Source organism: Sinocyclocheilus anshuiensis, unplaced genomic scaffold (genome assembly GCF_001515605.1).
Source record: "Sinocyclocheilus anshuiensis isolate Anshui unplaced genomic scaffold, SAMN03320099.WGS_v1.1 scaffold776, whole genome shotgun sequence".
NCBI classification, from domain to species: domain Eukaryota; kingdom Metazoa; phylum Chordata; class Actinopteri; order Cypriniformes; family Cyprinidae; genus Sinocyclocheilus; species Sinocyclocheilus anshuiensis.
In genome coordinates this window covers 1,075,548-1,102,821 of record NW_015555808.1, presented here as the reverse complement: position 1 = coordinate 1,102,821, position 27,274 = coordinate 1,075,548, and the positions used below count along the sequence as shown (strand labels likewise).

The 27,274-nt window shown below is 36.5% G+C and overlaps 1 protein-coding gene and 1 non-coding gene across 2 annotated transcripts in view; both read right to left on the bottom strand.

Moving 5' to 3' along the window:
• LOC107675043 (intraflagellar transport protein 172 homolog) overlaps nucleotides 1–19,590 on the bottom strand; it is a 29,614-nt gene extending 10,024 nt beyond the window's left edge. Inside the window, exons 1-37 of the mRNA XM_016469232.1 lie at nucleotides 19,452–19,590; nucleotides 19,039–19,182; nucleotides 18,779–18,891; nucleotides 18,360–18,399; nucleotides 18,212–18,277; nucleotides 18,056–18,135; nucleotides 17,634–17,721; nucleotides 17,299–17,513; nucleotides 17,084–17,207; nucleotides 16,707–16,802; nucleotides 16,419–16,580; nucleotides 15,928–15,981; nucleotides 15,661–15,764; nucleotides 14,868–14,953; nucleotides 13,520–13,632; nucleotides 13,265–13,432; nucleotides 12,817–12,953; nucleotides 12,358–12,465; nucleotides 10,331–10,415; nucleotides 10,088–10,180; nucleotides 9,663–9,740; nucleotides 8,809–9,057; nucleotides 8,541–8,619; nucleotides 8,279–8,399; nucleotides 7,207–7,351; nucleotides 7,007–7,096; nucleotides 6,468–6,565; nucleotides 6,121–6,256; nucleotides 5,849–5,965; nucleotides 5,597–5,739; nucleotides 5,334–5,427; nucleotides 4,630–4,694; nucleotides 3,745–3,925; nucleotides 2,991–3,088; nucleotides 1,820–1,949; nucleotides 1,379–1,476; nucleotides 208–337 (exon numbers count right to left, since the gene is read on the bottom strand). Of these exons, the coding sequence (XP_016324718.1) occupies nucleotides 208–337; nucleotides 1,379–1,476; nucleotides 1,820–1,949; nucleotides 2,991–3,088; nucleotides 3,745–3,925; nucleotides 4,630–4,694; nucleotides 5,334–5,427; nucleotides 5,597–5,739; nucleotides 5,849–5,965; nucleotides 6,121–6,256; nucleotides 6,468–6,565; nucleotides 7,007–7,096; nucleotides 7,207–7,351; nucleotides 8,279–8,399; nucleotides 8,541–8,619; nucleotides 8,809–9,057; nucleotides 9,663–9,740; nucleotides 10,088–10,180; nucleotides 10,331–10,415; nucleotides 12,358–12,465; nucleotides 12,817–12,953; nucleotides 13,265–13,432; nucleotides 13,520–13,632; nucleotides 14,868–14,953; nucleotides 15,661–15,764; nucleotides 15,928–15,981; nucleotides 16,419–16,580; nucleotides 16,707–16,802; nucleotides 17,084–17,207; nucleotides 17,299–17,513; nucleotides 17,634–17,721; nucleotides 18,056–18,135; nucleotides 18,212–18,277; nucleotides 18,360–18,399; nucleotides 18,779–18,891; nucleotides 19,039–19,182; nucleotides 19,452–19,490 (4,167 nt within the window). The 5' untranslated portion in view covers nucleotides 19,491–19,590. The remainder of the gene's footprint in view (nucleotides 1–207; nucleotides 338–1,378; nucleotides 1,477–1,819; nucleotides 1,950–2,990; nucleotides 3,089–3,744; nucleotides 3,926–4,629; nucleotides 4,695–5,333; nucleotides 5,428–5,596; nucleotides 5,740–5,848; nucleotides 5,966–6,120; nucleotides 6,257–6,467; nucleotides 6,566–7,006; nucleotides 7,097–7,206; nucleotides 7,352–8,278; nucleotides 8,400–8,540; nucleotides 8,620–8,808; nucleotides 9,058–9,662; nucleotides 9,741–10,087; nucleotides 10,181–10,330; nucleotides 10,416–12,357; nucleotides 12,466–12,816; nucleotides 12,954–13,264; nucleotides 13,433–13,519; nucleotides 13,633–14,867; nucleotides 14,954–15,660; nucleotides 15,765–15,927; nucleotides 15,982–16,418; nucleotides 16,581–16,706; nucleotides 16,803–17,083; nucleotides 17,208–17,298; nucleotides 17,514–17,633; nucleotides 17,722–18,055; nucleotides 18,136–18,211; nucleotides 18,278–18,359; nucleotides 18,400–18,778; nucleotides 18,892–19,038; nucleotides 19,183–19,451) is intronic.
• Nucleotides 19,591–19,786: 196 nt separating this feature from the next.
• On the bottom strand, nucleotides 19,787–19,858 carry trnaa-ugc (transfer RNA alanine (anticodon UGC)). The gene has a single exon. It is a non-coding gene; the product is annotated as a tRNA-Ala (tRNA).
• Nucleotides 19,859–27,274: the final 7,416 nt, after the last annotated feature.

Genomic DNA, 27,274 nt, shown 5'->3' with positions numbered 1-27,274 from the left:
TCCCGGTTGCATGGAATTTCTATTAAAATTGACTGGATTTTGCACGTGAAAGTTTATAGAGCTTAAATCATACTTGCTGACACTGCTAAAATAATGAATTTAAACACATTGAAAATGTAATAAAAAGAATTTACTAGGAAATAGTGCTCTTTATGAAGTTAGAGGACATGGTGACTGCAGCCAGGTGGCTCTGAGTCTGGACTTTACCTTCATCCAACACTTCATCAGCAAGTCCATGTTAGATGAGTCCTTCACTTTCAGATAGCAGTCGACGGCTCTGGCATACTCGCCTGTCTGTTCCCACTCCTGAGCTTGCTCAACCATACCTTCCACACCCCTGTAAACACACACATATACAGTATGTTTATTTCTCATAGACTTGTAAGACATGTTTACCGTTTCCTACTTTCCTTCCGTCACTAGTGATGTCGTAGTACTCATGGGAAGAAAAACACTCACTGCTTTTACAGTAAGTACTATCATTTTATTAGTGCTGGCTAAATAGTTTGCAGTTCATTTTACTGTGAGAGTTTTGAATAAAGACTTGAAACCCTTATTTATTAAAGGTCTTCAGACTTCTGTACTTCAAATCCTGAGATGGCTTGGTGGTTAATGACCGTGAAAGCTACATGAAAAACCTCCAGCTTTAAAAAATCCAGTACCATGTTTTGTGTGCTTCAGTGTTCAGAAATTATGGCTTAAAAACTGCAAAAAGTGAACTGAATTTCACAGCTGTGAAGGCAAGCACTCAACCACTTTCTGCTTCATACTGCTGTACATAAGGCTCAGCGCAATAGACAGGCAAAACAAAGACACATGGCTGAAGGGACACACATCCAACACCTCTGCCTTTGGAAAGAAAAAAAAACACCTTTGGGATCATAAAGTGACCAGCAGAGTCAATTTATAAGGACAACATGCCAAGAAAGTTCAGACTCTTGATTGAAAATAGGTTAATGATACAAGAAGCCTATATTACTGCTGCTCAGTGGGCCTTGAACTGACTATGCAAAATGTTTCTCTTTTTCTTCCCAGGGAAGACAGCGAAGAAGCCTTTGATGTTTTCCCACAAGTCATTAAAAATAGGAAAATTATCAGTGGAGACGGATTTGCTGCGTGTCTGCGCATTAATGAGCTGCTCATTATGGATTTAATTTAGGATAAAAAGCTGCCATGTTCTAATAAAGGAGGAAAGCAAAGCAACGAAAAGAGGATCCAAATGTAGTTCAGAGCTGCTAGTTTTTCTGCACAACTGCAGAGCCCTAGTTTCTGAAGAACAATAAACAAGGGAGGATTTTCTGATACAGCAAATGAGACATATGAAAGTAAAAGCAGGAAAAAAAGAAACAGTAGTGGAGTTAAAAGAGAGTTCTTTTACCAGTTGCCCTCGCTTTCATATTCCTTTTGAAGGACGCTCAGCTTGCTGGGCAAATAGTCTTTACAGATCCGCATTGCATCAGTCCACATGCCAGCATCCTGGATAAGAAAATATGGTTCTTCAAAGCCTGCAGAACTTAATATTCATAATTAGCTAATAATAAGAAATCTTACATTTGCTCATACAAAGCTTTTTTATAATATTCAAACTAACAATTTATGAAAATATAAGTGCAATCAATTGCATGGAATTTCTATTAAAATTGACTGGATTTTGCACGTGAAAGTTTATAGAGCTTAAATCATACTTGCTGACACTGCTAAAATAATGAATTTAAACACATTGAAAATGTAATAAAAAGAATTTACTAGGAAATAGTGCTCTTTATGAAGTTAGAGGACATGGTGACTGCAGCCAGGTGGCTCTGAGTCTGGACTTTACCTTCATCCAACACTTCATCAGCAAGTCCATGTTAGATGAGTCCTTCACTTTCAGATAGCAGTCGACGGCTCTGGCATACTCGCCTGTCTGTTCCCACTCCTGAGCTTGCTCAACCATACCTTCCACACCCCTGTAAACACACACATATACAGTATGTTTATTTCTCATAGACTTGTAAGACATGTTTACCGTTTCCTACTTTCCTTCCGTCACTAGTGATGTCGTAGTACTCATGGGAAGAAAAACACTCACTGCTTTTACAGTAAGTACTATCATTTTATTAGTGCTGGCTAAATAGTTTGCAGTTCATTTTACTGTGAGAGTTTTGAATAAAGACTTGAAACCCTTATTTATTAAAGGTCTTCAGACTTCTGTACTTCAAATCCTGAGATGGCTTGGTGGTTAATGACCGTGAAAGCTACATGAAAAACCTCCAGCTTTAAAAAATCCAGTACCATGTTTTGTGTGCTTCAGTGTTCAGAAATTATGGCTTAAAAACTGCAAAAAGTGAACTGAATTTCACAGCTGTGAAGGCAAGCACTCAACCACTTTCTGCTTCATACTGCTGTACATAAGGCTCAGCGCAATAGACAGGCAAAACAAAGACACATGGCTGAAGGGACACACATCCAACACCTCTGCCTTTGGAAAGAAAAAAAAACACCTTTGGGATCATAAAGTGACCAGCAGAGTCAATTTATAAGGACAACATGCCAAGAAAGTTCAGACTCTTGATTGAAAATAGGTTAATGATACAAGAAGCCTATATTACTGCTGCTCAGTGGGCCTTGAACTGACTATGCAAAATGTTTCTCTTTTTCTTCCCAGGGAAGACAGCGAAGAAGCCTTTGATGTTTTCCCACAAGTCATTAAAAATAGGAAAATTATCAGTGGAGACGGATTTGCTGCGTGTCTGCGCATTAATGAGCTGCTCATTATGGATTTAATTTAGGATAAAAAGCTGCCATGTTCTAATAAAGGAGGAAAGCAAAGCAACGAAAAGAGGATCCAAATGTAGTTCAGAGCTGCTAGTTTTTCTGCACAACTGCAGAGCCCTAGTTTCTGAAGAACAATAAACAAGGGAGGATTTTCTGATACAGCAAATGAGACATATGAAAGTAAAAGCAGGAAAAAAAGAAACAGTAGTGGAGTTAAAAGAGAGTTCTTTTACCAGTTGCCCTCGCTTTCATATTCCTTTTGAAGGACGCTCAGCTTGCTGGGCAAATAGTCTTTACAGATCCGCATTGCATCAGTCCACATGCCAGCATCCTGGATAAGAAAATATGGTTCTTCAAAGCCTGCAGAACTTAATATTCATAATTAGCTAATAATAAGAAATCTTACATTTGCTCATACAAAGCTTTTTTATAATATTCAAACTAACAATTTATGAAAATATAAGTGCAATCAATTTTGTCATTTTAAAGTAATTTAAAGTTATTTTAAACATTTATTGCTGTTGGCTCTATTCCTGTCATGATTTTTTTTTTTTTTTATTCATTTACTGTATAATGTAACATGCTAATTCAATTCAATTAATTATGTTTTTTCCAGTGATTGTGAACAATGAATTTAACTTTGGGAGGGTTTTAGAGTTTTACAACAAAAAAAAGGTCACTGAAATGAATTATAAAACGTCTCCTTTTATGTTTGACCTAAATCATATGGGATTCGGAACAACATGAGTGTGAGCAAATTACATTTTTGTGTGAACTGTTCTGTTTCTGTAAAACTTAAACTACAGAAAGTAGCTGCCCTGATTTTTCTTAAAAATGTTCATAAAGTTTCGATCTCTGTGCTATTTGGTGATGTTTACTACAGCATGGTCATCTTTAAAGGGCATCAAATCCATGATATTCTACAATGAAGAAGACTTGTTTTACTGTCTATGTACAGATTGTGTTTTAAGGATTGAGGACTCTTACTTTGTAGTATTTAATAGCTAGTTCAGGCCTTTGGGCCCTGAGCAGGAAGGCCTCTGCTTTTTGGAATTCCTTCTGGTCAAAACAGAACTTGGCCTGGCTCACTAGAATGTCTGCCACACTTTCCGGATCATGAGCCTCTGCCACCCTCTGGGCATTACTCCAGTCCTTGTTATGGACATGCCTGCAATAGAAATAGACACACTGTCACCCATATTTTAAAGATAATTTTTAGAAATTCTATGATACAATGTATATACAACGACCACATAATAAATCATGAAGTCAGCTGGATTAAAGATACTGAAACCATTACGCAAATCCAAATAATAATTGAACAAAGTGTAGAAAAATATTATTATTCCCTTTTTTCATCACTGCAAAGCTCAGTTAAGAGTATTTTTATGTCATGTCTTGTTTCCAGTGCAAAAATATATGAACATCCTCAAAACTAGATAAATTAACTTGCATGGGATAAAAGGTAATATTAGGATAGAAAAATAGGCTAAAATTCCATAGGATAATGTTTTTTTTTTGTTTTTTTTCCTTACTTCCTTTTTTTAAGCATACAGTAAGCCTCAGAAATTTTTGTTATATTTATATTTAAAAGAAAAATAAAAACTTTTTAGATCATTAACAATATGATTTCTTGGAGTCATGAGATCATCTTTAGCTGCCAGCATACCACTCCTCCATGAGATCTACAAATCAAACACTCTCAATACCTGTGCCACCTGCTTCCAGCTACTCATTGCTTGTAATGTGAGAAAGTGCAGAAAATCTATCAGTAATCTATGCACACAAAAATACTGAAGCGATGCAATCCCCCCTATAGAATGGTCTGTGTGTGTACTGGGGTAGGACAGTGTGATATAAAAGCTCACTCACATTAGCACAGCCTCCTTGGGCTTCCCGGCTTTGATGAACTCAGTCTCAGCCTCATTGAATTTGCCCTTAAAAGTTAAAAATTACAATCATGCTGTGCACCATGTGATCATTAATAACGAGAATAATAAACTCTGGGTCTGGGTATTAATAATAAGAATAAAAACTCTGTGCGGGCATGTCTTAGAGTAAGTGTAGAGTAATATGTCATAATAAAAAACTTTAATACAACAATATTTTCAAAATGTCATAGCTTTAGCATTCTGCAAGACTACTTTGATTACACATTTCTGCAGTCAGAGTGGGAAATTTAATTTAATTTTTTTGCCCACTAGCTACAATGGCTGGTGATTGACATTTTTACCAACAAATTTTTGCCCATTTATTTATATTTGTTATTTTATAAAACTATATTGTTATATAAAACATTATTTTATTTATAATTATTATTTGTGTTTATGTTTATTATATGAATTGAAATAAACCTACAGAAAAAATAACTTACAAAGCAATAAACATTCAATCTTCACACTAAATTCTGCATTATAAAGACCAAATCAGACACGAAAAGTGAAAAGACCCCAGTATAATTTGCATTCACAGCCCCGACCTTGAAAGTGGACCATTTTAGTTGTCTTTGTCTACTTCATATTCACAGGTGTTAACGGTGTAGAAAAAAAGAATAATTTCTCCCCAGTTAGTTATACCTGGTCCTCGAGGAACATGGCATTTTTGAGATGAATATCAGGAATCTTCGGTTTCATTGCGAGTCGGGCCAACTCAAATGCAAAGTCAAATGTGCTAAAAAAGACAAAGAGTGTTTCATTATATGGTAAATATAGGCCAGTTTGACTATATGCAGTGATTGGTGCAATTGTTATCTGTATGCACTAATTATACCTGAAAAGACTAGAAATTAAAGGACTGAAAACCACTATTAAGTCCTAACACTGACTTAGCAGAGACTTACAAGTTATCAGCTGCAAAGTCAATGGCGGTTTCTAAAAAGCCAAACTTGTTGAGCAGTTTAACTGCCGCCTCTCCTCCAAGACTTTTTGCCCACAGATAGGCCACTTGCTTATGGGCACTGGCTCCTCCATGGGTCTTCGCTATCTGTTGCAAAGACATGCAGAGGAACTATGAATGTTTAAAACTCTCTACATTCTACATTATATCAACTCAAGTATTATACTGTATAAGGCCATGTAGTGTGCACACACACCCGATAAGCTTCCTCCCACATATCATTGACTCTGTACATGTTCACAGCGGCTTTCCAGTCTTGACCCTCTAGGTAATGATACTCCGCTTCCTGAAACCTGGATTCAGCCTCTAGCTCCTGTTACAAACACAGCACACAGCACTCAGACCATGTGAAGGATCTACTGAGCAATAACAAGACAAAACAGCACCGAAAGAGACTTGGGTCAAATGTGTTTTGTAACTAAATGTGAATAGGAATAATAAAAGAATGGCCCAAATGTTCTCTTGAACCTTGGCCACGTGAATGTGTGTTTCCTGCAGCAGGTCTTTGTGATGAACAGCGACTAAACGGATCATATCATCATACATTGTGTTCTTCTTGTACATGGTGATGGCCAAGTCTGGTTCATCTACTGTGGTAAAAAGCCTAAAGACAGAGAGGTACATTTCAAATATGTGAAATGCAAAGTATGAATTCCAGTATGAAATGTGACTGAAATCTCAAACATGTTGACATTCTATTCAGAGTTATACATTTAGTTTTTGTCTTTAAAAAATAAATGAATTTATTAATTATTATAAATTAACCCAGTCAAAAAGGTCAGATTAGAAAAACAACAGTGTGTGTATGTTTTTACCGTTCGGCTTCTTTGTACTTCCCCTCTTTCTCTAACTCTTGTGCTCTGCTGATGTAGAGGGCAGACACATCCTCTTGTGACATGCACTTCACAGCAAGCTGTGTCGGAGACGGACAGAGAGAAAACAAAAGAGGGGGGAAAAATTATACATAATAATACAAATGTAAATTGCTGATGATTAGTAATAATTTAAATGTAAATTGTTCATGATTTGAATAAAGAAACAAAAAAACAAAACAAGTTGCAGTTGTGTTCTCAGCTTCCATCCACCCAATTTATAATTACTACTGCACACTGATTTGTTAGCATGTTGCTATGCAATTGCTAGAGTGTTCTTGGTGGTTGCTTATTGGCCAAAGTCAAAAGAGGCCAACTCAAGTTATATATATGTCTCAGTTCTCTCTTTCAATGTAAATCTACTGTATGGGATCTAAAGCATTTAATCATAAACAAAAATACTGGCCCTAAAATATACAGCTATTATTAATGAATGTATAATTTATCAGTATCTTTGCAGAGAGGCATAATGTGACACTGACCTTATGAGCTTGCTCCCATCGCCCAGCCTGAGTGTACATATCTATAGCATCTTTAGTATGATCACCCTTAACAAACAGACGTTCTGCCACCTGTAGATCAGAGAAACAAGATTAGCAAACACAGATTCAAACAAGATCATATTTTTCAGGAATTTAAGTCCATTTGTTAATATTTGACAGATGGAATGTATGCTTTTTACCTCAAACTCCTGTACAGAAGCATAGTGCTGAGCTATTTTCAGGTAATATTTGGCGGCAGTCTTGTCCTCCTGTTGCTCCAGTATGTGCAATGCTTTCTTCCACTGGCGTGCTGCGATCGCTGCCTCTATGGCCTTGGTGGAACGTCTTTAACAGGGAGGAAATTACAGAGTTGGGTAAGGACAAATAAAATGGTGCCTGGCCATGTTTAAGGGCAGGTAAACCCGATAATAAACCAGAATGGTCACAGCAAAATTATGGTGCGGCCATCTCTGAGAAATGTTTCAAAGGTGGCATGAAACAAATTGGAGAAGAAGGAACATTTGAAGTTTTATAAGGAATGAAAAGTATAACAAAATTAAATAAAAACATTACATTAAAATATTAAGTGTACACTAAACATCAAAAGTTTGGGGTCGGTAAGCTGTTTTTAATGCCTTTGAAAGAAGTCTCTTAAGCTTACAAAGGCTGCAGTTATTTGATCAAAAATATAAAAGCAGTAATATTGGTAAATATTACAATTTAAGATATTTTATAGAAAAAAATAATATATTTTAAAATGCAATTTATTTCTGTGATGGTAAAGGTGAATTTTCAGCAGCCATAACTATAGCCATAACCAGTATTCAGTGTCACCTTCGGTGTGATCCTTCAGAAATCTAATATCTAATATGCTCATTTGGTGCTCAATAAACTTTAATTATAATTATCAATGTTGAAAACAGCTGTGCTGTTGCTTATTTTTTTGTGGAAACTGTAATATATTTTCAGGACTCTGATGAATAGAAAGATTAAAAGAATTCGAGATACAAATCATCTGTAACATAAATGTTAAAAAGAACATTAAAAAACAGCATTTATTTTGTAAAATCTTTTGTAACATAATAAATGTCTTTACTGTCACTTTTGAACAATTTAATGCATCCTTGCTGGATAAAATGAAACTTTTGATCAGTGGTGTATATGCACCATTAAAATTAAACAGAAGTAAAAATGAAATTGAAAATGTATTTTTTTCCATTTTCTAACTAAAATTCCCCTGATCTCTAGAGGATTGTTACTTTAGAAACTCACCCAGCTTCTATGTAGTGGTTGATAGCAGCATCCATTTGTTTCTGCTGCACTAGGTAGTCACCCCACACTTCCTCCAGCTTTACAACTTCTGCAGGAAAGGCAACGCGAGCCAGATCCACCGCTGTGGAAGCACAATGCAATCAGCAGAGGTCAAAGAAGGCAATGAATCTATAGCTCTGATGCTTTGCATTACAACCACTGACTTATTGTTCCAACTATAATGTAACACCCTATTCTGATTGTTCTTACCAGCTAGACTCACCTTTCTTAAAAGCATTTCCCTTGCGGTAGCACTCCAAGGCTCTTTGATTATTTCTTGTCCTTTCAAACAGGTCGCCTGCCTGTTGAGTTTAATTATTATGAATAATTATGAATAATTAGAGGTAAAACTATTTCCCTTCAAATCTGCAAAACAATTCCATGGCAGTGACTTGTGCGAGTGGTTCTGCAACTCATTTCAAAGTTATGAATGCATGGAACTTAACAGTTGCCATTATGTCAAGACACATTCCGTCACAGGTCAAACTCACCCTCTCATAAAACTCTCCTTTGATGAGTGCAGCAGTGATACGGCTGATGATGTCATGGCTTGATAAGAGCTCGTCTCTGCTCATGGCCAACCAAGCAGCTTTGGCAGGAAGTCCTGCTTTCAGGTAGAGGTTAACAGCACCAGTGAAGTCTTCTTCATTCTCCTTTACTTCACCAGCTTTCTCATTCTGATTAGTCTCCATTAGGTAAGAATAGTAACTGTGTCTCAAATTGTCCAACTCTGGGTGGCCCTTGAAGGGATAAACACATTTAACATTAGTAAAAAGCTGATCATAGACAGCTGCTAAATGCAGATTGCAACTAACCATATAATTCTGCATAGTTAAGATGTTAAGTAACATAAAAAGGCTTATCAACTTTTATAAGAGATGTGAAAATATTGTGGGAACATGGATAAATTGTGTGATATTCAAAAAAACAAACAAAACTACACAAGTTAAATGAAAATATGACAGAGACAATGGAATCACTCAAAATGAAAATAAACATGGTTTGTGCTGTCTATAATATGTTTTGTGCTGTGAATTATTGACTGCTGGCAGCATGAAACCATCAAAATTCAAGAGACATTCAGAATCCAGACAAATTTTGTACACTGTTGCAGTTCATGGTAATAATGCAATGTTACACAGTAATAAACTGCAATGATTGATTTTAAGGAAATTTTTTTACTTGTGTTCAACAAACAATTCTGGTTCCATGTTGGATCACTACTTGAGTTCCAATGTATCTGGGCAAAACCTGTTGAGAACCCCTGTTTTAGGCTAAATAAAAGAAAAAATGTGGACTAGAGGTTATGAATATTTATGTTATTGTATGTAAAAACAGATATTACCTTTGCCTCTGCCACTGCAATACATTCATCCCACATGTGAAGCTCCTGGTACATTTCCATCACTTCATCCACTGCATTCTGCAGAGTTACAGCAATATTACTTGCAGCAATCGAGATATAACCATCTAAGCTCTGTTGCTCCTACGTATGAACTGTCCAATGCCATTTTTGAACTCAAGTGGCAAATGGATAAAGAAAAGCAGTGGCAAAAGCTTTTTTTTTTCCCAAAATGAACTTTAAAATCAATAATAATTATTTTACAATTATTTTTAATTATTAATTTTAATGTACCTTAACATTTAATTTGTAATTAAATAATTAAATGAACAGTTTTAAAACAGTTTTACTAGTTTACTAATTTAAAAAGGGTTTTATTTATTTTCTTTTGAATTTAATAGTTGTAGGTATCAGAAACTATTCTTTACCTGTTCCATGTAATACATCTCTGCAAGTTTAAAGTTCTTATCCAACATGGCCAGTCGTGCTTTCACCTGGTAGTGGTCTGTACCATCACCACCCTACAGGAGAGGATATTAACAATTAACTGTAAAATACATAAGCACAAGTACAACAACAAAAAAAATTTACATTCTACAAGTGAACAGACATACTATTAGAGATGCTACAGAACCTGTCTGTCCTTCAAAAAAATCGTGTGCACTACATACATATTCCTTTGAGACTGCATCTGCAATTTTGTTGGTCTCATTTAGAAATCTGGCTTTGGACACATCCCCAAGGGCTGCAAAACACCTGCGGAAAAACCCAACCATCAGCCATGTCTAAAATGTCTAAAACATTTCTAAAAATGTCTAACATGTCTAAAAGTGACAACAAGCAAAGGGGCAGCAGGAAGAGTATCCAGTCAATTCTTTCATTTGCATTCTCATTCACGGTCAGACCACTTTTTATCTGAATGCTTTATGCAGATAAGCCTATATATAACATACCAATCCTGCATTATTAAAGCCCCTCTATTTTAAATTCCAGCTTCAAACCCTCTTAAAAATGCTTATACAGTAAAAGGAAAACTCTAAACATTCTCACTGCCTCCTAAAGCGACTGGATGCCTTTTTAAGAGGACCTTTGGTGCTTAGTGCTAAAGCGTTTATCCTCCCTCAGGTGAAGGGGTTTTGCACCAGATTACACACATTTTTCTTTAGGCAGAAAATTATCTGAGACACATTTCTGCATTTAAAATGTAACACATAGAGCAGCTGTCCAGAATAGTAGCTTTCTTTAAGGTTCTTTTGACTAATGCTTCTAACATGCATTAAACATTCACTGCTATATGCAAAATGTAATTATTTCCTTAAGTGGAAATACTGCTGTCTTTAAGACAGTTTTGGGGTCTTTGCCTACAGAACAATTCAGAATATATTAAAGCATCATACATTTTTTATTTTATTCCCTGAGGTCAATTTATAGTGCAATTCAGTTTATATATATATATATATATTTTTTTTATATGCAAAAACAGTTTTATGTGACCACCCTTTCTCTGACAGCATCCAATCACTGCAGAGGATCCATTGGTGAGCAAGTGATATAATGCTAAATTTTTCCAAATCTCTTCTCAATTAACAAACTTGTCTACACCTTGAATGGCCTGAGGGTGAGTAAATTTTCATTTTTGGGTGAACTATTCCTTTAAGATTTCTATGGAAATGGCATTTTCACCTGTGAAAAGAGTCAAATATGTCAAATATGGTTTTTAACTGCCCCAAAAACAGCCAGAATTACCTTTTGACACATTGGTGACATTTACATATAGGTTGTCATGTGTTAATATATCAATTATATCAGTCAATTCTTTTTGAACTTCTTGGGCAAGATATTTTGAGGACAGTGTGCCTATAGTAAATACTTTCATTTCAAAGGATCAAGGAATATTACATATTTATAATATGACCCCTTTAAGAATATATTGTTACTTTGCTGATTCTATGTGTTTATATTTAATTGTTTAGTTCTTCTGTAGTGCCAATTAGATACATATTAAGAGCAAATTAAAAAAAATAAATAAAAGGCGCAAAAATAAATGCAGCAATGCTATTAATAGATTGAAAGAATCATTAAGAAAGACAGTAAGATTATTGTGTTTATGCAATCATGTGAAAGGTGTTTTTCTATTGCCAGTACAAGGGCTGTAAGTAAATGTTTATTTGCACACATCTGCCAGTATCTGTGCTGTCTTTGAGTGTTGGTAAACAATACACAGAACATTCTTCCATGGGTTTGTTAAGGTGGCCCAACAAAAATGAAATTATTTATTTAATGTTTAATTTATTTGAATTTAGCACTTCAAATATCATAATCAACTGCACTGCAAATCTTTGCTGCGTACTATGCTGCTTCTTTAACACATTTAATGCCATGTAAGAAATTTGTTGCCTATAATTGCAAGTATCCAAATATTGAATGAGATGACCCTATGTCACTTTTGCAACTTTAAAATTGTCCCACTTGTAGCTTAGGACGACGGCCCTTTGTAAAGTTCAATAGAGGAAGTTAAATAAAAAAAATTATGCTGAGATGATTTGTAAAGGAATTCAAAGAAACTACAAGATTTTTTCAATTCAGTTATACTGGTTCCTAGTTGTCAAGGTTAGACACTTGATCTGGATAGCTATGCTGAAGTCATCGCAGCAGTAGCTGAGTCATAGAGGTGGGTGGACTGTCTTGCTTGTCTAACCTCTCAGCAATGTGGAGCTGTTGTGCCTCTAGGGAGAGTTTGCTCAGAGTTTTCCACATGGCCTCTGTCTCTGCCGACATCTCCAGGGTCTCTAGGAATGCTGTAGCTCTGCGCACACACACATACACACAAGTCCAGCTATAAATAAGGATACTTACATAATTTACTCACCCTCATCATGCTTCAACATCATGTCGTTTCAACCCTGCATGACTTTCTTTGTTTTGCAGAACATAAATGTTGGTAACCAAATTGTTCTGGTTGCCACTGACTTTTATTGTATGAGCAAAAAAAAAAAAAACTAATTTCTCAAATTATCTTCTTATGTTCCATGAGAATGACAACATTTTCATTTTTGGGTGAATTATGCCATTTTAAGCAGCACAAGTTTACAAAACTAAGCATAATTGAGGTCTAATCCATGTTTATTGCAGGTGGCTGTGGTGGGTTTTTTTTTACCTGTAATAGTCACCATCATCAATGGCTGTGCCAAATTCAATCAGCCCTTCATCCAGAGTGTAGGAGACAGAGTTAACCCCTTCAGTCACAATGACTTCAGTTTTGCCATTGGATCTCTCCAGATCTACAATGTCGCCCTGTCGCAATGATTAAACACACTGGACTCAAACAAGAAACTGAAACAATAAGGAGCAAATAGGGTGAACATGGATGAGACTTCTTTCAAAAACATAAAAAAAAATCTTACCAACCTAAAACTTTTGAACGGCTGTGTATAGCAAGACATTTTCTTCATTTTAAACAGCTTAGTTGTCTGGATCACAGTGGTAGTGCGATTCTTTGCAAATGTTTGCATATTTAACCAATTTGAATAGTTATTTTAGTAAATCAGGTGCTTAAACAACATAGACAAGCCACGTAAATAAAATCACTATTAACTTCAGCTCACCTTGAGGGGAAACATTGTGACCCTCTCCGGGCTGTCGATGGTGTACCAAACGCACAGGTTTCCTCTGTTCTGGGCCACAACTACATCACTACCCGGTACCCACTGAACATAAGGACAGAAACTCAGCATGGTGTTCTTCATGCTACTCGCAATGTCATACAGGTGGAGCTGAATGTGGAGAAAGAGACAGAAGTGACAAGTCATTCTGATTTTATTAGTGATATTAGAGCTTAAATAACGACGTTCGACCCTTACCCTGAGTTTCTTGTCCCTAAAAAGCAGTTTACGCCCCGTTTCATTCAGCTCCAGCCAGTCTATCTTGGAGTCATGGCTTATAGTGCCCAGATTATACCCACCCACCAGGTCCACTGAGAAAAACAGGAAGAGAAAAGGATTATGGGAGATGAATGCACCAAATACCAGATGCAGATTCTTTTCTGTTGATCCAAGGCCAGAAATGAAGCATTCTAGTTCAAACTTTTAAACAGTATGAGGCTTTTAGACAATGTTTTTTAAAGAACAGATGAAGTATTTTCCATCCAAAAAATAATTCTATAACAGAATGATAAAAATTTGGAGATGGCTGCCATGAACGTCACCGTACACACTTGCACACAAAGACATGCAGCAAAAACGGAGGCACTGCTGTTCATATAGCCCCCGAACATCCGTGCCCCAACAAAAACAAATCAATGAGTCTTTCATGAATCACGTTCTGTGACATTTCCCTGCTTTTCTGGCTCTTTGTTCACAAATAACCATTCTGATGGGAAGCATCACTTATGGAGGAGGGCAAGGGGGGCAGAAGGAGAGGAAAAACACTTTCCAATTTGCACTTTCTGAACAGGTTTTAAGCACATGGATCAGTAAGGGGGAAAAGCACTCTGCTGTCTGTCAGAGGAAAATAAATTGGATGAAAGTTGTTTCTCATTTTCACCACCTGAAGAAGAAACAAGGCAAGCAGGACAGAGGGAGCATGCCAGGACTTAATTAACACAGGAAGTGGTCAGAACCGTGGCAGATGGCTGGCGGTAGCCGGTGAAGGAGAGGGCCATGACGATGACACAGCAGGGTCGCCATCTAATTGAAAGGTAACATCTGAACCTACTCAACGTCAACACACCTTTCTACTGTCCCTCAAATGATCCTCTCTCTGTGGAATCAAATAACGGGTCATATGGAGAAGGTGTCCCATTTAGAGCGGAAACAGACAATTATGTAATTAATTCCACCGATGACGTTGTTTCATTAAGCTGTTGATGACAACAGACTGAGATTCCTTTTATGAGCTACTGTGACTATAATTCACATTTTTGCATTCGCTCAATAGACTAAATGTCTAAATTAATCTTAAATCACATGGGACATGCAAAACTGAGCTATCAGAGCAGGAAGACGTGATTAGCTATAAAATAAAATGATGTCATCCCTAATTACCACCTGAAAAGCACAATAAAAATACATTTGAATTGGATACAATTTGGTCACTCAAAATCTTAAAACATTCTAAAGTTATTTGACTGTATTCTGTATTATAATTATTTCATTTTGGTAAATAATTAAGAAATCATATCCCTGTTGGAAGCACTGGGCAATAACTTACCAATGGCAATAGTTTTGATGTCAATGAGGTAAGCCAACTTTTTGTTGTCCTCCACTCCCCTCTGCCTTCTCTCATTCAGACGCACACTGCAAACACAAACACACAAACCGAGGAATAAACACTTCCTGTGGGTGCTGAGGGACCTGTCAGTGCTCCATCAAGAGGAACCAAGCACTGCATTCTGACAGCACCTGACAGGCTTTATACATGAATGCTGATTTGTGATGACTAGGTCTGCTCACTAAGAGCCAGCTGTATGTATCAACAGCAACAGAAGTTTTCAGAGCAGAATGACAGTACCAGGGCTAATATGAAATCGAATGTTAATTACGCCATCTAGCGGTCAGTTTTAGACATGACTTTTGTGGGTAATGTACCTTTGCCTGTTATCTGTACAAAAATATTGTTCACTATAAAATTATGTGATGCATTAAGTGTTGCAACATATAAAAACAGGACGTGCCCTAATTGTATCTATATTTGTAAATGATTATTAAATGTAATTATTAGTAAATTAAATATATCAAATTCTAAATCCTATATACATTATTATATTACAATTTATTTTGTATAATATTTAATATTATAGAATTTCTTGCTTGTTTGAAGTTTTGGAACATCCATGCTTGAGTAATTCCTTTTCCAACATATAATTTATAACATTATATAGGAAAAGTCATTACAAGGCAAAGAAGGTTTTAGAAGGATTATAAAAAACAAAAGTAGTAAAAAAGTAAATCATTTTGCTTTTATCTTGGCTCTTGCGTTCCAAAGTGTTTCCAAAATAGCAGACCTGATAAGGTGTGGGTTCATAAACTCCGTCCGAACAGATCCCAGGATTTCATTGCTTCCATATTCCACCAGCGCCAGCTCTCCAGCATTGAAAATCATGCACACCTACCCAGAAATATAGCAATTTACAATTAGACAGCAAGGACTTTAATTATATCAGCTAGGGCTGCATGATTCATTAAACCCAGTCGTTTTCCCTTTGCACCATTCTCATAAACGACTGAGGCATCTTAATAACACACAATAATACAATAAAAGAACAATGTACCGTTTCATTTTCAAAGAAAAACTTTTCATTTCCCCCGGACCCCTGCCACGCCACCTGTAATGGGAGAGTGATGTTGTTTATTGAAGTACAACACAGTCATCAACTTTTGCTTTCCACTACATTACACAGAAAGAAGCAGAGGCAGAGAGACACCGCAGCCAAGGCCCTTCACCATTATCCTGTTTGTTACACTGAACTTTCTTCTAACTCCCATAAGAGCACTTTGGAAACTCAATTAAACATGGATTAACACAGTGAACCATGACAGCCCTTGAACTTTTAATTAGACATTTTAAACCTTGGTCCACCCGATGGAGGCATTGACTCTGTTACAATATGAGAAAACTGGTCCAGAAACATTAAATATAGATTGTTTCATCTAAACAGAGACTTTAATACAGACTGAATGTAAAAAAAATGTTCTAACAGAACTATATCGAAGAAATAAAGCAACTGTAAATAATCAAACAAGTTCAAACTAGACATCCTACCTCACTTAGTTTGTTGAACACCAGGTCACCCAGCAGCAGTGTGTCAGAGGTGTGAGCCACAAGATATCGATCCTTCCCCATGACTTTCACCTCATCTATCTCATAACCATACTGAGATTTCAGCACTACTCGTGTGCCAGTGGACAAATTCTTCACAATAACCTGAGAGGGTTTAAGAAACAAAGTTTCAGAACATCCAGTTTGTAGGCTGTAAACAAGATTAAAAATAAGAGTCACTACTGAAATGAACGGAAATGTGCATTTTAAATATCTACAAGTATTGCTCACTTGACTTAGTCCTACGTATGTCATCTCAAATTTGTTCTTGTAAATACTCCTCCGAAGACAGCAGTCAAACAACTCGACTCCTCCACACAGTGTGCCCTGCAATTTAGAGATGTATTTACACATCATCTCCACAGCCCCTCAACTGTCCCAAGTGGCAAAGCAGCACCTCAACATCATTAAGCCACTGTTTCTTTTGTTTTTGTTATCCCGCTCATTTCTTACCAAATTATAACCATCTTGGAGACAGAACTGTATATGCGGGATTCAGTATATTTGCAGGATTGGTGTGCACAAGTTTCAGTATATGAACAGAATTAAGGTATTCTGAAAATCTCTGAAGTTCTGAAATCTTTCTAAAATTGGCCAACCAGACTGACCACAGAAAGCCGAGAGCCGTCTTTCTTCCAGGACAGAGCTGTGATGGTGTACAGGTTTGGAATCTCTTTGGGAGAAGCTTCATCCCAGACGCCTTTTCGAGGACTCCAATTGAAAACTCGCAACCTAACGAAAAACAATTTAGCATAAGATATATATCATGACACTGGCAAAACATTTTTGTTTTCTATTTAGTGTGTTGAAACAACTCTCTCACCTGTCATAGCTTCCTACGACTATGGACTGGCCACTGGGGCTACATGCTGCCACTGTGAATTCCTTTTCGGAGCGATCTCTGCTGTAGTCAAATGTCTGAAGCACGTGGCCCTCCTTTCCATAGGCCACAATCTTCTTATCGCATCCCGCCACAATTATGCTGTTGGTGCCCCATGCCAGGGCGTACGGTGGGCATGCATGAGTCAACAGTTTGCCCTTTCAACAATCAGAGCAAATATATATTAAATAATCAGTCTTTTAAGCATGTGAAGATATAAAATGTGAATTATATTTTATGGTATAAATACAATTAAATATAATAAAGCAGCTCTTTACCTGAGATTCCCCAGATCCTTCATCATCAACGAAGTAGCGAACAACCGTTCCATCTGCATGGCCCGAGAGGATTCCCTTCCCTGAGACACTGGGAAAGTGGACCAAGGGAGATAAACAGTCTTATGCTGAAATGACTAAAACTTAAATAAAAATAAATTAAAGTTATATAAAAAATATAAAAATAATACAAATGTAATGTAGAAATCTAAAAAAGTAAAAATAAAAATGATAAAAGCATATAATACAATTACTAAACTTTAAACTAAAATTTAAAAAAATATATTAAAATAAAATCGAATTTACAATATGAATAAATCCTGTAATAGTATATAAATAATGCTAAAATAACACAGTAAGCAAACCAGAAAAGGGTGCTTGGACAAAGAAGCAAGAATCATAGGGTCAGGATTTTAAATACATACTTTGTCGTTAGTGAGACAACGTAAGAGTCTGTTCCATAAATTGTGGAGGACTTGCTTGTTTTTGTATTGGCTTGACGAACCTGCATTTGACATAAAAACAAAAAAATGAATATTTACAAAATAGGAAATTCAGCTTAAGGTGCAAAGCATACTTACTTTTCCCTCTGCTAGTCCAAATATTATTGCATGCTCTGATGTCCAAACCAGACATGTTACAGCACTCTAGAGAATAAAAACTGTTAATGCACAAAATATATGGCAATGCTGCCTAATGATGCATTTTATTTATCATAAAAATACTTACTGTTTGAATGAATTTGTTGCAAATAACCTTTTTATCTCCCCTGGTACAGAAAACATCATTAGAAATGTAAAATAATACAATTTTGGTTATGTATCGCTTAGCTTTTCACCTCAAAATACAACTAGCAGTATGTTAAATATGATAAACTTTTTATTCAGTTCTAAATTGTACACATTTATTTTGTTATATGCAAAATATCATACAGTACATGCATATGGATGCATATTACACAAAAATCAACACTTAACACACACTATATAAAATATAGTTTATTTTATGCACTAATACATTTATCCCAGTCCTTTATAGAAGCCTATGTTTTATGGATCACAGCAGATTTTGATATTTGAAAAAGCTGAAGACTCAGCCTTAATTCATTAATTAAGCCAGAATTACTAGTAGCGTTCTGAAGTACTTACCACTCCTCTCCAATTTTGTAAACATATATGATGTTGTCTGTTTGAGCCACTGCTATCTTGGTTGAATCAGGAGAAAATGCCATGGACTTGACCACATAGGTTTTCTTTCCATACTGCAACAAATGACAAAGTCATAGCTTCATACTGGAATATCTTTTCCTGACGTACTAAGAAATTACATTTAGCATTGGCAGAATACAACATATATTTTGAATATTTAATATTCAGTTCAATAATTCAATAATTTACTGATAACTTACTTTGGGGTCTGCAGGCTTTGTAGTAAATCTGTCTTTTTTCTCTCCCTGCTCATCATACAATATAACCACTCTATCAATAGTGCACACTGCAAACTTTGTATTGTTAGGAGCCCAAGCCATACAGGTGACTTTCGCAGCTCCATCCTAAAGAAAAGACATTACAGATACAGACAACACCGTGTTCAATGCAGAGTCGCTTACTGAGATTTAAATAACATTCGGAATGTGATTTCTACTGTTTCTTTGCACAACGTAAAGGCATAAGCCGAAATCTGGCAGGATACATAAGCATCCTAGTGTTGCTAAGCTAAGAAGCGTTATCATGCCTAAGTTACATATAGCGGACTGCAAAGAGCTAACGTTAGTTAGCTAACGTTAGCGTCGCTAAATAATAACGTGGTAAATATATTTACCTGAGGAGTCAGAAGAGTCTTCAGATACTTTAGCTGCATGCTTCACTTTTATAACAGATTCGGCGGAGTTAACTTATACGGACGTATTTCTTGATATAGCCATGTTGTCAGGCTGCAGACATTTGAGTAAACATAGCTTTCTCCCTGGTTACCGTCGCCACGGAAGGAACGTATGACGTGGATACGTAGAACGACACGAGACGTGTTTGAACAAAGAATGATTATCTATGAATACCGTTCTTTTTTCAAAAATGTTTTTTTTTTTATAAAAAAAAAAATACTGTATGATGACAGTGTCTAATGATATATTGCGATAAATAAAAGAAAAACATTTCTGGAGATGCCGGGGATTGAACCCGGGGCCTCATACATGCAAAGCATGCGCTCTACCACTGAGCTACATCCCCTTCCTGTGGCATGTGCTTAATAGAGGAGTATTTAAAATCAGAACCAACAGAGTTTGTGGAAACTATGCTAAAAATTCTTTGAATAGAACATTTATTTGAAATCTAAATTGGAAAGTTCCGTCACTTGAAAAATGTAATGCATCCTTGCTGACCCAGCCCCCCAAAAAATCTTACCCCAACCTTTTTTTTAATGCTTAGCATTAATTTCTATGTTTAATAAGGTATTGGTACCTCCAGGATATGGTCAGGATGTGAAGTCATGGGTAGCAGCCCTGGCAGGAACAACTGAGGTGATAAAGGATGCTCCTAAGGTAATGCATGAACTGACTGAACGCATGACAGACGATGAGGATATTGAAAGGCAACGCCGTATGATGTATATGCAGGCGAATATACTTTTACGTAAGTTTAGTTTCTGTTCAGATGAGGTGAAGGTGTCACTTTTTAAAGCATATTGTACAACACCTTATACTGCTCATCTGTGGTTCAACTATAGAACATCTAGTTTACAGGAGCTGCAAGTAGCTTATTATAATGATGCAATGAGAATTTTACTAAAGAGACCTAGATGGCATAGTGCAAGTGAAATGTTTGTGAGTGCAAGAGTAATCACTTTTAAAGCACTGTTACGAAATCTTATGTATAGATTTATCTACCATGCATTGTTCATGGTTTAGCATTTGCTTTCTAATGTGCACTGGCTGACAAAAAACACATCCATCCACTCACCAACCCGTTTGTCCTCTGTAGTGTAATGAGAAACAAATTATTTGTTACAAATAACCATGCTTGTTAATTACAGCGTGTGAGTGAGGCAATGACTGCTGAGCGTCTCCGTCAGGCAGCAGCTGTTGATGTGGTCCGTAGCCGTGCCCCGAGCCCACTCCGTTCAACTGGGGATGGGCGCTTCATTCTCCCGCCTCGTATCCACCGTGCATCCGATCCCGGTGTTGTGCCGAATTCTGCCTCCAGGTGCTAATGGCATACAGTGTATTCCCTCAGCTTGTGCATGAGTTTGTGTGCCAAATGAACCTCTGTACGGCAAATAATTGGTTTACAGTTACATTCAGACAGTAGTTCAGTTTGATGTCAGCTTTTGTTTGCTAGCATCAGTTGTTCGTTTGCAGAGGCGGACAGTAACTAAGTACATTTACTTGAGTATTGTACTTAAGAACACTTTTTGAGTATCTGTACTTTACTTGAGTATTATTTTTTTCTGGGGATTTATAACTGTAACTTCCATACATTTGAAAGACAAATATTGTACTTTTCACTCCACTACATTTCTATCAAGGTCCTTGAAGTAGAAAGTCGTTACTATGTAGCAGTTTTGAAAGTCAGTGGGTGCTTTGTTTCTTCTCTAAAACGTGACTCTTTTTTTTCAGACAGTTTATCAGTAATCACTCTTGTAGGGCTACATGAAGTTTATGTATTTCCCAACATTTTTTGAACACTGACCAGTTGCAAATGTGATATTTATTTACAACAATTAAATAATAAGAAGTTAATATTGTGGTATATATTAGACACAATATTGTCTGATTTTGCTAAATTGTGTAAGTGAAAATATTACCTATAAAGCCACAGAAGAACTGTTGTGCATCTCCTAATAAAACACAATAGGTGTTGGACTTGAAGCAGCACTGCACAGACTGTTCTGTGTGTGACATCAAAGTACAACGAGAGCGATTAGACAGCATTTTTTTAAATTTTTGTTTTGATGGCAAATAAGTCTTGCTGTTGTAAAGTTATACAGCTACAGTTGTGTTGCTGGGTTTTAAAGCAGGTATGATTTTTTATTTTCTTCCTTATCACTCTGTATTTACAGGATTTCACTGTCCACTCTGTTCAAATGTGGATGAATGGCTACACATAGATGTGTCCAGAGCTGTGTGAGATCACTACCATCCTGCTTTTGTGGGGGTGGGTAGGGGTGTTACATTTGTTTTCCCCGTAGGTTTTTAACATTCTAAAAGCTCTTTATTCCAAATATACTACAAGCTAGTCAGTGTATTCAGCAGGTGTAATGTATTCTAAGTTGTTTCAGAAGTATTGCAAGTATTACGTACAACAATAAAACAGTGCATTGACATAAAAAAGGAAATTTACTTTTGGTACTTAAGTACTTTTAAAAGCAAGTACTTCTGTACTTTTACTTAAGTAAAAATCTGTCTTTACAACTTTTACTTGTAATGGAGTAATATTTGATCAGCAGTATCTGTACTTTCACTCAAGTAATGGAGTTGAGTACTTTGTCCACCTCTGTTCGTTTGTTTGTTTGTTTGTTTGTTTGAGCTTGCATGTCCCATGAACTTGCAAATGGTTCAGCTGAACCATTTGCTGGTCCAATATGCTCATATATCAAGCAAGACATGTCTTTATATGCAGGTTTCAAAAGATCTACCATACAACCCCAAAAGGCAATGGGTAAAGTCCATGTGATGTGTATAGTTTCTTCAAATCGATATCAAAGTCTAATTTTTCAGGCAGCCAACTTTCAAACCCTTTTTTGGAAAACTAAGCATTTCACAAAAACTGCATCAGCAATTATAATAAACATTTCTAAAAAATTTGTGAAAATTATAACTGTACAGTTACTAATCAAATTTTTTTCAAACTTCGTGCCTCGATGTTTGAGCAGCTGAAGAGGAGGTGTCATTAAGAGCACTGTATGATGCAGGTTTGACGTTTGTAGTGATGTTTACCAGAGCTTTGCCACCCTTAGCTTCTGTTCTTTCTGCCAATCTGTGTTTTTTTCCTGGATTCATTTCATGGGCATATTTTAGTCTTTACACAAGCATAATCAAAACAAGACATGATGGTCTGTTTTCCTGTGTTGCCCATGTTTTGCTTGCATGCTGTTCCTTGTGATTCAGGTTGATCTCAATGAGCTCTTATGCCGGTGTCCGGTTTATTGCCGTAAAGTGAGATTTACTGATACATGGCAGTGATGTATTGGTTGCTGATTGTGACGTTGTTCTGCTTCCATTATCAGAATTGGCTCCCGCAGTGGATACATATACACACCCTCCTCCCCTGGCCAGGATCCTGTCACCTCAAGCTGGGCAGCATGCAGATCCTGCCCCACCCCCAGACCTCCCCACTGCTGCACCCGCTGGTGGGCCAGCTTTCCCTCTAATGGGCGTGGTTTCAGTGCTGACAGACATCAAAATTGAAAAATTAAGTAGTATTCTGCTTAATTTTTTAATTTTGATGCCTTATTTTATTTACTCGACTTTTTTATCATTCAAATTTGGCTGGGTGGTTAAAAACACATTTTCTGTGGCGTGACAAACTCAGAACACATATTTAATATTGCTTTACATAGACTTTAATTCATGAATTATTAGTTTGAATCAGTCTAATGACTCTCGCTGACTGAATCAGTCAGAGTGGTTCTTGTCTTATTGAATCACAAGTCAATACGTTCTGTAATCGAAAACTCTTACTGTGAGAACAAATGGCCCATGAGACTTAAGCGCCAATGTAATTACTGAATGCTTATCCATGTACTGGAACAATGTGTAGTTAAAGATTATTACATTCACACAGAGTTCTGTCATAAGATACTTTAAAATGTTAGCAAAAGGTAGTATTGTTTTTAAATTAAGTACCGTTCAAAGGTTTGGGGTTAGTAAGATATTACTATTTTTAGATAGACAGCATTGAAGAATAATAACTGTTTTTTGAACAGCAAATCATGGCTGCTGAAAGTTCAGCTTTGCGTCACAGGAATAAATTACATTTTAAAATACATTAAATGTATTTGAAATTCTAATATTTCAAAATATTACTGTTTTTACTGTATTTTGATGTAATAGATGCAGCCTTTGTGAGCATTAATAAAAAAAAGATTAAAAAAAATTCTTACAGACCCCAATTAAGCTTTTGAACAGAAGTGTATATATAGAGATAGGATAAGTTATTTGCCTGAAGGTAGATGGTGAGTCTCACACTAAAAGACTTGTTAACGGAATTCAGCATCCAAAATTCTTATTTGGAAGTGTGGAATAAGCAGATTGGAACTTGATTCAACCTGTAGACCACATTAGCTTGGATTACTGAGAGTCATTCTGTCCCATAACAGAGTAGATGTCACTGAATTCATTCATTACATAAACCTCCCCCAGCAGGTGTATTTAACTGCTCAAGTCAGCAGCAGTCTGGAGTCAGGATGTTGTTCAATCTGGCTGTGACGTGTCAGTTTGAAGTTGATCTCTTGAAGTCGAATGGGCATCTGTGGCCCTTGGAAACAGAAACTCTTGGTGTCTTGAACACAGATGAAATAACAAGTTCTTATAAACTCTTTATTCCATTCTGCTCATCTTCTCCCAGGGTAAAGTCATGGCCTCCATGTTCTACGAGGTGAGCACTCGCACCAGCAGTTCGTTCTCAGCAGCCATGCACCGTCTGGGAGGGTCGGTGGTGCATTTCAGCGAGTCCACGTCCTCCACGCAGAAGGGCGAGTCTCTGGCTGATTCTGTTAACACCATGAGCTGCTACACTGATGTCATTGTTCCGCAGCCACCCCATACCTGGAGCTGTAGAAGTGAGTCACATGTTAATGCATTTTTAAAGGAATGTACACTAGTGACTTTTATGTTCAGCAAGGCTGCATTTAATTGATCAAAATGCAGTAAAAACTGTAATATTGTGAAATATAAAAAAATAAAATAAAATAGATTTTCAAATGTAATAAATTCCTAAGGATTTTTTAAAATAAAAAGTTTAAAAGAACAGCATTTATTGCAACTTTAAAAACATTTTGTACTAGAAAAACATTTTGTAACGTCTTTGTCACTTTTTATCAATATAATGCATTTTTGTATTATTATTATTTCATCATTAAAATTAATTTATGTATGTTTTAGTGTTTAGTCTAAAAATGATTGGTCGTTGCCTCAGTCTAAACAGAGAATCTTTCTGCTTTGTAGAGTGCGGCAAGACATCAACGCTGGTGATGGGGTTGGAGAACATCCCACTCAGGCACTTCTGGATATCTTTACAATCCGAGAGGAGCTGGGAACAGTCAATGGCATGACTGTGAGTTCACATGGGAAAAATATTCTGTCATCTTAAACTGTTAGCTTGTTGAGATTTCCACTTGGAGCTGAAGTGTGTAATTTCTGTGCCACTAGCATCACCAAACAGAATGTTGTTGTGTTGCTCCGGTTTTGATAACTGTCCTATTCTAATTTTTGGATCTTTTTTCTTAAATCTCAGATTACTATGGTAGGCGATCTGAAACATGGCCGCACTGTTCATTCTCTGGCTAGACTTCTTACTCAGTACAGGATCACCTTGCGCTACGTGGCCCCCAAGAACCTCAGCATGCCTGCCGAGATCATCGACTTTGTGGCCTCCAAAGGCATTAAACAGGTGCGTCACAATCAAAAGTATGAATTCAGGAGTGGACTGTTACTTGGTTGCTTTTAGTTTATTTGCATTGCTTTTTTTCCCCCCTCAAATGTGTCTAAACTTCTCCAACTATGTCCACAGGAGGAGTTTAACAGCATTAAAGAGACCCTTCCAGAGACTGACGTCCTATACGTGACCAGAATACAGAAGGAGCGATTCGCCTCTGAAGAAGGGTACAAAGCAGTGAGAGATTTTGCTGAAGAGATCGTTGCATCTGCTTTTATGTCTGAAATGTCATCATATTATAAATGATTTACTCTTTCTGACAGTGTTTCGGCCAGTTCATCCTCACACCACATATCATGACGGGAGCCAAAAGGAAGATGGTGGTCATGCATCCTCTTCCCAGAGTCAATGAGATCAGGTTTGCTATTCTTAATTCAAAGCATCAGGATAAAATCAAATTTTAAGCAGGCAAAATAGGAAGTTACATAAACGAGTGCTGAATACAGAGTTTTGTTTGCAGTCTTTCATAATCCTACTTTGTTTTCAGTGTGGAAGTGGACACAGATCCTCGGGCTGCTCACTTCCGGCAGGCGGAGAACGGGATGTATATTCGCATGGCACTGCTGGCTACTGTGCTGGGTCGGTGAAGGGACCATCATAGTCTTGGACATTTGGCAGTAAAGGGAAATGTTTTGTTAGCAACATACTGATTCCATGACTGGTGTTTATTCTGTGTGCTCTCCATATAGTTCCAGTTGGTGAGATTTTGTGAGATAAAGTACCCAGATTTTTTGTTCCTTTCAGAACTGACTGCAATAAAATTCCACATATTGAGTATTTGATTTAAAACACGAACATTAAAGCAACCACAGTGCAGAGTGGTTAAACTATGTTCATCCTGAATATCTTAGATAATTACATTAATGTAGCACTTGAAAATAGCAGGTTGTTCAGTTTCTTCATTTCACTACAAAATCAGCTAAATTTAGCCAACAGTTATACAATAAACAATTGTACTACTACATCTCTGGCTGGTATAGTATAAATGTAAATGCTGTTGTTTTTTGATGTGCATTTAAAACAATATAGACATCTTTACATGTGATCATGTTCACTTAGACATTCCAGTAGGGGACCAGACTTTTGTAACTCAATCAACTTTGTGCAAATACTAGTGCAGATACAGTATGGTAGGAAGATTGTTCTTCATTACTGAGTAAAACTTTTGTAATTGTATTTTTAGAAAATAAAAAATGCAATCTCAGATCTTTCTCTGATCTTCCATATCTCTGTTGTTCTACTGCAATGTAATCGTACAAATGAAGGGAGAGATTATCAATATAAACACAGTAATAGACAGTAAAATTTCATAAATTGTGTCGTAGACAGTAAAATGTAATAAATTAACTCTTGTCTTTTACACTAATAATGCTTTGAAGTTAAGTTGTCCTGTAGCAATTAAAATGCATAAAAGAAAATATGCATTAAAGTGCAAGTACACAAAACAAATGACGTCTGTCAAACTGAAAAAAATGGGTATGTGTTGCTTTATAGATTGGCAGGATATTGTGTGCTTGCGGTTTGCATCTTGTCTAAAAGTAAAACCGTGTATATTTAAAAGAAATCGTTTTCATTACAAAATTTTTAATTGGCAGTTGAGTACAATAATTATTTGTATCATTTTGAGTAAATTTGTGTAAAATAATAATAATTGTGCCTACAAATTTACGTCATTACTGAACTCAAAGCTTCAGTCTTTTATTTTGAAAAACTGAAACTACATAAAGCCTGATTATTTTTCACATTAATTTACTCAGGATGATTGTAAATCATACGTTCATCGCTTACTTCTTATGTGCGGTGCGTTTAATGTGTCTTTTTGCCTCGACTGTTAAAAAGGTTATATTAGCCATTTATTCATGATAGAATCGGTCCTGGAATCATTTGCGTAGATCAAAGTCAAAGCATCGATTACGCCCAATGGAATTCTACAGTCATAATCCATAAAATGAGAGTCGATTCCGCTAAAGCTTCGACGCCAATGAATCAATC